Source organism: Porites lutea, chromosome 12 (assembly GCF_958299795.1).
Source record: "Porites lutea chromosome 12, jaPorLute2.1, whole genome shotgun sequence".
Lineage (NCBI taxonomy): Eukaryota > Metazoa > Cnidaria > Anthozoa > Scleractinia > Poritidae > Porites > Porites lutea.
In genome coordinates this window covers 12,402,662-12,413,295 of record NC_133212.1, presented here as the reverse complement: position 1 = coordinate 12,413,295, position 10,634 = coordinate 12,402,662, and the positions used below count along the sequence as shown (strand labels likewise).

The window sequence follows — 10,634 nt, the reverse complement described above, 5'->3', positions numbered from 1 at the left end:
ATTACGCTTTCCTAATCAGGCCTTGATCAGCGAAATATGTAGAAAAGAAACTTTAGTTAAGACTTTACTCTACGAAATGTTTAAGAAAGAAGAGGATTTTAGCTATGCAGTTTTCTAAGCGAAAGTCGCACCACGAAATACAAAACACGCCGCGCGTGATGGTATTGAGACGTTATATTACTTGACATGCACGATTAATTATAACAACTAGAAATAAGCAAAGGTTACGGAGTGCGGGCAACAACGATTGAAGGTCAAAACGCTTTTGCTCCATCGCTGTGCTAGTGTGCTTTGCGTAAACTTCATGTGAGAGATAGTCAAAACACGATCAGATTGCGAGTGATAGAAGGTCCAAACGCGCGTGATCAAATTGCTTTCCGTGCATTCTATTCATTCTTAGTGGAAGTCCAAACTAATGCTGGTAACATATATGCGACGCATGCGTAATAACAATCTGGAGATTACGATTGCGGGCTCCTCTTGTCGCCCGCAATAACCTCTTTTGTCGATTTGCGATGTACAGACTGCTCGCGAAATCAAAGAACACCTAAGGATTCAACCTTGTGTTCAAATTGCAGAGGTTCTCGACGGACGAAAAAATGGATTTGCATAAATTTGCTCATTATATAAAGTGTATGCCTTATATAGCGTAAAATATAGGATTGTGTTGAACTGAATACTGACTAAAAAGAGTGAAACAGGGAAGATACATTAAACCAGCATCAACTCAGCGAACCCACTACTGTCTCATTACATTTCTACCCATCTGGACGTTCATTCAGTGACGTTTGTCTCAAGCAAACGGCGTGACTCACGAAAAGGCTTGGGAAGCTCACTTGATAAACAAGGAGGACAACAAGGACCCTCACCGAGTAAACAGACGTGATGAGGCATGCAGTGATCAAAGGTTAAAAAAGGTTAAAGGTTTGTTTATAGTGGAAAGTGCGATTTTCTTATCCAGCTAGTTTACAGGCAACACTCAAATAATTAGAAACAAATAATTCAAATTTAACATAACAGGGTTAGAATTCTTCACTGGCAGGAGGCAGCCACTTGGCTATTTCACAACAGTGGCCAGAGCGAGACTCGAACCTGGGACAGCGCCGGATTGCGAGTTCGATTCGCTGAACACTCGGCCACGCTGACTCCTATAAATATATGATATAACCTGATTTAAGCTATAAACTAGTCACCTATACCATCATTATCAGTTATTTTAGATTTTTAAACCTTTAAATATTTGTAACAAACCTCTCAATTTCCATATTAATCCAAAGCAATAGGGAACAGTGAAAGGATTTGTATCATAATATAATAATATTAATTTATATAGTGCTATTAGCTATAATCTTCCATAGCGCTTTAAATCCATTATTGGTAGTTTTAGCTTTTAGTTTTTACCTTAGAATATAAATTTAAAGAGCTAAAAAATATTAATACAGGTACAAGAAATAAAAGTTAAAAGTCTAAAATCTAAAAATGCCAACTGAAGATGGATTTACAGAGAATAAATATGTAGAAGTAAGACTTAAACCAGGCCAATGCAGTTCCCTTCACTCCGAAGCGATAAGAGTCGAGATATTAGTATTGCATGATCCACCGCATCAAATGCAGCTCGACTGTTTTTATGAAGAGAAAACAAGGAATCATTTCCTCTTCTATTAAAGTATTGCTGTTTCAGTTGCATGAATGAAATACTTTGTATGCAGATTGAAACACCTATGGTTGGTCATAACATGTTTCTTCAATTGAACAGCAGCAGACTTTTCAACCAGCTTAGAGCTACAACTTTGTAAACTGCCGAGATCAGCGGCTGGTTTCTTTAAAGTAGGTGAAAGCGGAGCAGTCTTTAGTGTTTCGGGCATAACACCAGTTGTTACTGACAAATTAACAGTCCTGGTGATAGCAGATAGGAGCGACCGAAAAGCAGCCCCTAAGAAATGATGTCGGCAGAGGATCAAGACCGAAAGATCGGACGCCATAGTCTTTTGTGCATCGCTTTTGTGGACTTGTTAAAAAAAATCGTTTGACAAGGTGAACCTTAAAATTCTCTTGAAAATCTCGGGCATATCTGGGTGTCCAGTAACAGTCATCAGGATCATGGAGAAACTACACACGGATGTACATACAAGACTCGTTGTTCGATGGTGAACTTGCAAGACTTTTTGATAACAACAATGGGCAGATTAAAGGGGTACGAGGGACCGCGGCAGCCCCTTTTTCTGTGAAAATTTATTATTATTATTATTATTTTCAAAGATTCTCAGAAAAATACATTATAAAAACTGGCAAGTGTACGGGTACCCCTTTCTGAATTTTTTGATCGCATCCGCCCCTCGGTGCGATATGTCAATCGGCTTGTTGACCGCGAATCGGTCGGTGGTGCCAAGATATACTCTTGAGTACACACATCCGAAAGCTGCGTTAGTATTGACTCCATGAGCTCCAAGGCCATGACAAATACATGCGCGAATTCCTTTCCGTAACGTAACTATTGTGGGCTTTTCAACAAAACTTGCCAGATAAAGAGGCTTAAAACAAAACTGGCTAAAGAATGACTTTTCAACAGTTGCAAAAGAAGGTTGCGTCCTAACACGACCCTTGATCTATTTTGGACCATTATGCAAATCTCTACATCTTTTAATTAAACATCCAACTTCCATATTTGCTTCCCCCAACCAATCAGCATATTCCGCATGTTTATATATAAGGCTAAAAAAATAAAAAAGGACATTACCCTAGAAACAGCACATAAATAGAGTTCGTTTCTTCGTTTCCTCGGCAGCCTGTTCGTACGATCTAGAGGGTTCACTGAAATGTCTTCAGATGAAGAGAGTTTGGATGAAGAAGGTGCGCCTTATCTTGGTGAATATGAAGGAGAAAGAAATGAAAGTGAAGAGCGTCATGGAAAAGGAAAAGCAAAGCTACCAAACGGTGACGAATATGAAGGTGAATATTTACACGGCAAGCGGCATGGACAAGGCACTTACAAGTAAGTTTGGCTATTAAATGTAGAAAACACCACCACGGTTGATAGACAATGTTTTCGTTCTACAGTAGAACCCCGCTCTACGGACACCCGCATATAACGAACAGTGTATATAAAGAGTTTCTCTAAAATTAACCCGCTTAATACGGACACCGCCGTTAATATGGACAACGGACATTTTCCTGTGTCCCGAGTCACGAACTCCCGCGAACACATCGTCAACCCCGCTTTACGGGGCTGTTTTTCTGCGCACCGCCTATGAATGAACATTTTACCAGTGAAAATCTAACAGAAACGGCGAATGACCTTTTAAAGGATCTGTCTCATATCCAGTCCAGTCTACCTGGCTCAGTCGCAGACTAAAACTGTCATTATAACGTACAGTAACGGATTCCATTGTCGTGTTTCACGAACAACACTTAAAATGTCATTTAGGTCCGAGACTGATAAATGATCGTGAGGTTTCTTTAGGATAATCGTGTTGTAGTCACAGTTAAAATGTAGTGAAGTTGTCTCCTTCTTCTTTACTGATTACGATGAAACATGTATCCGTGACCTTTTTTTGTGACAGCCCGCTTAATATGGACACCCGGTTAATATGTACACTTTGGTATGTCCTCTAGGTGCCCATATCAACCAGGTTCCATTGTATTTCTTCCTCCTCGAACAATAGAAGCAAAAGCTTTGCAAGTCATAGACAGTCAGCGACAAACAATTAAAAAGTTGTTTGTAACTAAAAGAACAAGAACAAAAGGACAAACATTCTTGTCACTCATCGTTAGACAAAAAGTTCATAAACTGCTAAGACAACCGCAATTCCAGTTTTATTCTTTTAAGAAGTTAAATAGTTCCTCGTCTAACCTGAGAATTGACGATTTCGGAGACGAAAGATATCAGTTCACATTTTGGAAGATGAACTGGCTATACAGATAAATTTAAACGGCGAATGACCTTTCAAAGATCTGTCTTATTTCCAGTCCAGTCCACGGACGGGCTCAGTCGCAAACTAAAACCGTCACATATAAATTTCAGTAACGGATTCCACAGTCGTGTCCTGAGAATTGACGATTTCGGAGCCGAGAGATATAAGTTCACATTTTGGAAGACAAACTGGCTATACAGATAAATTTATACCACAGGGCTATGATGTTCCATAAGCTGCGATATAGTTACCAACAGCGAGAGCTTGCGAAAGTCAGCAAAAAGGCTATCTCTCAGTCTTTAAAATGCATTTTTTAGGTTTCAAGGCGGAGGAAAATATACAGGAAGTTACATGAATGGGATTAAGCATGGAGAAGGTACCTTCGTCTACCCTGATGGCTCCAAATATGAAGGGTACTGGGTTAATGATGTGCGCCAAGGCCACGGAAAATACACGTACCCTAATGGAGACATTTACGAAGGGGAATGGGCTGAAAACCAGCGGCATGGCCATGGTGTATACAGTTATGCAGTTACCGGCTCAAAATACAGCGGGATGTGGGTACACGGAAAGATGGAGGACGCGGGAGAGTTGATTCATGCTAATCATCGTTTCGTCGGTTGCTTTCAACAAAATCAGCCTAAAGGTAAGGGCAAGTACATTTTTGACCACGGCTGTGAAATGCGTGGTACCTATGAACTTGCTGAAGTTGTCCTGGAGCCAGATAACGAGGAAGAAGAATCGGTTACTATTTTGGAGCCAAAATGGAGAATACAAGAACTAGTGTCTATTGATTAAACCGTCATAAGAATACGTTCATAGCGCGGAATAAGTATCCATAAAAGGTTGAAATTACTCTTGAAAAGAATCAACAATCACGAAAGTCTCAATATTCTAAAGAAAGCTGATGCTGTTTACATTCAAGATAGAGGTTTTAATAGTTTTGAAGATAATATCATAAAACTACCAGTTGACAAAACAAAATGGACTGATTTGTTGGCTAGAAACGGAGCTTTTAAACTTGATTTTGATTTGAATATTTGATTTCCTGTCCGGGAAGTTACTGGGAGTTTCGAAAAACAGGCCCCATAAGACGAGTTGTTTGAAGGGCAGACAACCCAGAGCAAGGGCTAGTTTGCATAAAAACTCAAATTAGATCAGCAGTTTATCCGGTATTAGAGATACACACCTCAGCGATATCGATCTCAATCCACCAAGTTCCTATAAACGAGGTACAATATAGTGCACAGCCTGCGTCCTTACAATTTTTCACTGACAAAATAAAAGCGTCATTTTTTGAGGTGTGAACGTATGGTCATGAGATCAACAAGCCAAAACTATACCGTTTCATTACTGGCAGGAGCTGAACACATCAGACTAACAAAATCGTAAGATAAATTCCACAAAGAAACAACAACAAAAATGGCTTGGCACAAAACTCAAACTTTTGCGTTTTATCTTAATTACTTTTAAAAGCTTTTTTTTCTTTTACACCTTTTCCTAATTTAGATCTTTGAACCGCTCGCTGCTTTTTATAATTTAAACCACATACTCAAAAAACTGAACTTCTGCATCCATGCACACAGGAATGACCTGTATGTATCTTCAATTAAATATTAATAAAACAAATTTCATAATTCACCTGATTTTTTTAAACTATTGCCCTTATTATGGGATATCAAACAAAACCTGGATCATGCAACAGAATTTTTGTATATTAAGGCTTTTCCCTGTATTCCCGAATAAACCAGAATTTATTGCTTTTAGTTACTACATACTGTAATTCATTACACCTCAAAAAAGTATTTCCTTTTTATGGCGATGCACCAAATCGATTTTAAATTCAGTGAGCTTAATGCCGCATGTGACTCTACGCTCGCAGTGCCCTCACGGATTTCTCTACAAACTTGATTCTGTTGACGAGTTCTCTGCAGTCGCTGCAAGCGTCTCTTCGTCATCTTCATTTTTGTCAGTGTCATGCCTTATTACATCCGGGAGATTTGGTTGTGATGTCTGTTCACAGGTGCTTTCACAGGAACACGATAAATCTGTTACATGATCATGTGCTGCGTCGGTGACGATTTCCTCAGAATTCTGTAAGCAAGACGTTATTTAGTGGTGCAGTTATTAAAGCCTGCGACACAGAGGTGATCTAACCCCGGCTAGTAACTTCTACAACGCAACGTCAAGATTCTTGTTCTGGACCGACAATGGACTCAATGGAGACCTTTTTACCGATACGGCGGCCATATTGAATTAATTCGATTTAAGGAGTATTATAGGATGCCCAGGTGGCATGAGCACATTTCGTTTGTATTTTCGAGCGCTTCTCGAGACATTTTTTTTTAAGTTTTCTTAGAATAAGATTGTAATGGGAAAAAAGATCCTTGTGCCGAGTTTTGATGTATATAATGATCGCCCTTTTCCCGAGAAATATACAGTGAAAGACCATATTTCTAATACTAAACTAGAAAAAGGCGATCATTATTACATCCAAACTGGCCTTTTGGTGAGTGTCGCCGCATCATTTGAAGCGTGTACTGGCTTTCGTGGCTACGTTCGTCTCTGGTGCTGTGGTTGTCTCTATCGTGGTCTTGGTCGGTAGTTTACTTGGTTGGTTCAAGCCTCGATTTTTTCGTAAGTTTTTACTCTTACTGTCTTTGACGGGTCGCCCGTCCCTTTTTTGGGCCCTGCCCATCAGGGCTTAACCCCGGGGGTTAGTTTCTTTGGGGTTTTCTCCTTTCTTTTTCTTTGTCATGCCGCGTCCTTCTATGCGGAGGACGGTTACTCTTGATGTTGGGCGGGTCCCTCAAGTCATCAATCGTCCCGAATTAGTACACATGCTCAAAGAGCGGTTTGGTTCTTGGAAACTGCTGGCAGTTCAATTCTTGCCGGGCCTTAAAGCCCAGCTTACTTTTGACTCTGAAGAGGCTCGTGTGATGATTGAGCGAAACACTGAAATTGATCTTGGTGGCCATCCATGCCGTGTAGTTGGGGGGGGTCCGAGGGGGGAAAATGTCCTCGTTTTTCACCTCCCCTACGAATTGGATAATGGGGCCGTTAAAGTGGCTTTGCAGCGATTTGGTCAGGTGCACTCTGTGCGTCACCAGCACCACCCGGACACTTCTATCCATACCGGGACGCGTATTGTGCACATGATTCGCGAGGCGCCTATTCCTAGGCATATTTATGTTGACGGTTGGTCAGGCAAGGTTTGGTACCGGGGGCAACCGGTTGAATGCGATATTTGTGCGGGGGGTCACGTTTCGCGCGTGTGCCCATTGCGTGGGAAATGTCGGTTTTGCAAAGAGGAGGGGCATTTTGCTCGAAATTGTCCTAATCGTGATCGTGATGATTGGGGGGAGGTCTCCACTGGTGGTCCCGCCCCTGCGAATGCTGGGGAGGGTCCCGCTACTTCGGCCGACCCCGCCCCTGCCGGTAGTGCTGGTATTGATTTGAGGGACAACCAGCTTGACGAACTGTCTAGTTCGGTTGCTCCCAGCTCGGCTCCTTCGTCTGACTCTTTGGATGGAGCTACGGTGGTGTCTCAGGTGGACTCTTTGGATGGTGCTACGGTGGTCTCCCAAGAACAGGCCCCGGTTAGCCAGAGTGTACTGGCGGAATTGAATGTACCAAATTTGTCTGATTCTGGTGACGCTCCAAATTCTAATGATTACATTGATTTAAGTAATAGTATTGATTTATTTAATGAACATAATGAAAGTAGTGTTGTTACTTTAAATAATAATGGAACTAGTTCTGCAAATAATAACATTAGTAATGAAAGTGAAATACATAGTAATGATTGTAGTGGTAATAATGGAAATAGTGAAAGCATTAAGCATAGTAATGATAGTAGTGGCAATAGTGGAAACAGTGAAAGTATTAATGTTACTTTACCTCGTAATGATGGTTTGGAAATACTTGATTGCTCTAGTGACAGTGACTCTGATGGTTCTGAAGACCCTGAAATCCGCAGCGATGCGTCCATCGCTTCCTTGGACGCTGATGGGTCCTCTCTTGACTCGGTCCACTTGGTTGATAACGAAGGTTTTGTTGTTCCGCTGCCTCAGCGGGCTCCCCGTTCTTCCAGGAAGCCCGCTGTTGTCATTTCACCTGGCAGGTCACGCTCTGTGTCGCCTGCCGTTGACGGTAGGAGCAGGTCTCCGCTTTCCTCTGGCAAGCACCCCTTGCCTCCTGTTGTGGGCCCTAGGCCTAAGTCTAGGAGGTCCTAGACTGCTCGCCACTCCCTTCTTTCCATTCAAGTTAAACGTTATATCAGTCAACGCCAACGGCCTGCGTGTGGCCGATAAGCGTGCTGGTTTCTTACAGTGGTTGCATTCTCTTCCTGTTGTCGTTGATGTTGTCTGTATCCAGGAATCTCATTGTGTTTCTCTGGCTGAATGTGATTTGTGGTTTCGTTCTTCTGGTTTTTTAAGTGTCGTTTCTCCTGGCTCCAAGAAATCTTGTGGTTGTGTTGTCCTCTTTCGTCCCACTCTGTCTTTGGTCCAATCTTGGGCGGATGAAGAGGGGCGTCTGTTGCAATGTGAGTTCTCTTTTCGTGACCAGTCCTTTCGTGTTATTTCGTTGTATGCTCCCAATCGCAACCCTGTAAGGAACCAGTTTCTAGAGCAACTGGCTGATGAGGTTGATCCCTCCATCCCTACACTTCTTTGCGGTGACTTTAACACGGTCTTCGACCGTAATCTTGATCGTTCTGGCTCTGACTCTTCTGACACCTGGAGAGAGAGTTCCGCCGCACTTGCGACTCTCTTCGAGTCTTGCTGTTGTATTGATGCCTGGAGGTATCTCCATCCTACCTCTGCTGGTTTCTCTTGGACCAGGCCGGACGGCTCCATATCTTCCCGTATCGACCTAATTGGTTGTCCTTATATCTGGGTGTCATCTATGTCCTCTTGTGATTTCGTTTCCTGTCCTTATTCTGATCATTGTGCTTTGTTGTTTTCTGTTTTTGTCCCTGGCATTGTGCCGTCCGGTCCTGGTCTTTGGAAGTTGAACGCATCTATCCTCAATGAGGACGATTATGTCCAACTTATTACTTCTTTCTGGGGTGTCTGGCGTACCAAAATGTCGACTTTTTCCAGCCTTGCCAAGTGGTGGGAGGCTGGTAAGCGAGAAATTCAGCGTATCACTCGGGAGTTTTGTGTCCGTCGGGCTAATGAGACCCGGGCTTCTAGAGACCTCTTGAGCCGTCTTGCCGATCACCTGAAATCGCGGTTTGATGAGGGTCTCATCTCGGCCTATGTGCCCTATCGCTCAGTTCTTAATCGTCTAGCTGAGTTGGATCTTGCTCAGGCTAGGGGTGCGCAGGTTCGCTCCCGGACCCGGTGGGTGGAGGAGGGTGAGTCTTCTTCCTCCTACTTCTGTCGTCTCGAAAAGAAGCGCTCTGCTGACAGATGGATTTCTGCTGTCCGCAACCCTAATGGTCGTATTGTGTCTGACCCGCAAGGTCTTTGTGATTCCTTTTCCTCCTTTTATTCTGATCTGTTTTCCGCCTCTCCTGTTGATCCTTCTGCTCAACAGTCCTTACTTGCTAACCTGTCTTCTGTTCTTCCTCCTGATCAGGCCGAGAAATGTGAGGGCTATTTGGATGTGGGAGAGTGTTACGAGGTTCTCGTGGGTATGGCCAAAAACAAGGCTCCTGGGTCTGATGGTCTGCCCATGGAGTTCTACGTTAAGTTCTGGGATGTACTCGGTCCTGATCTGGTTACTGTACTTAATTCTTGTTTTGACGCGGGTCTTCTCTCTTCCTCGCAACGTCGTGGGGTTATCTCTCTGTCTTTTAAGAAGGGTGATCGGCTCGACCCCCGCAATTGGCGTCCGATCTCTCTTCTTAATGTTGATTACAAACTGGCTGCTAGGGTTCTTGCTGGGCGTCTTCTTAAGGTCATTCATCTGGTTGTTGCGGATGACCAGACTTGTGGGGTCCCGGGGAGATACATTGGTGAAAATGTTGCTTTTTTGAGGGATGTTGTTCACTATGCCTCTTTCTCTGGGCAACCTGTTGCTATCCTTTCCCTCGATCAGGAAAAGGCCTTCGATAGAGTGGATTGGGGATTCATGCGCTCTACTCTTCTGTCTATGGGCTTCGGTCGTTCTTTCATTAAATGGGTGGACTTGTTTTATACTGAAGTGTCTAGTGCTGTGTCCGTCAATGGTTATCTGTCTTCTTTTTTCTCGCTGTCGAGAGGGGTACGCCAAGGCTGCCCTCTCTCCCCCCTTCTATATGTTCTTGTATCTGAAGTGCTGGCCGTCAACATCAGGGCCAACCCACGTATCGAAGGCCTGACCCTCCCCGGGTCCTCATCTCCTCTCTCGCCCATCTCACAATATGCGGATGACACGTCGCTAGTTGTTGTCTCGGATGCTTCTATTCGCGCCATCTTTGATGTATATGCCATCTACGAGAAAGGCTCGGGAGCCAAGCTTAATCAAAGCAAATCCAAAGGTCTCTGGTTGGGTGGTTGGGCTGGTAGGCTGGATCCTCCAGTTCCACTTGATTGGTCCTCGGTTAAGATCAAGACGCTGGGCGTGTTTGTCGGTCCTGGTGACCTCGATGAGGACAATTGGCTGCCCAGGATTGATGCTGTGGAAAAGGTCCTTTCTTCTTGGAGGCAGCGGTCCCTCTCCTTCAAGGGTAAGGCCTTGGTTATCAATGCCCTTGCTTTGTCTCGGGTCTGGTATGTGTCTTCACTAATTCAC

General features: G+C 43.4%; 1 protein-coding gene across 1 annotated transcript; it reads left to right on the top strand.

Moving 5' to 3' along the window:
• Positions 1-2,749: 2,749 nt before the first annotated feature.
• LOC140921616 (radial spoke head 1 homolog) lies at positions 2,750-6,036 on the top strand. The gene is made up of 2 exons (XM_073371621.1): positions 2,750-2,992; positions 4,229-6,036. Exons 1-2 carry the CDS (start codon positions 2,817-2,819, stop codon positions 4,707-4,709), a joined length of 657 nt encoding a protein of 218 aa, XP_073227722.1. The 5' UTR covers positions 2,750-2,816; the 3' UTR covers positions 4,710-6,036.
• Positions 6,037-10,634: the final 4,598 nt, after the last annotated feature.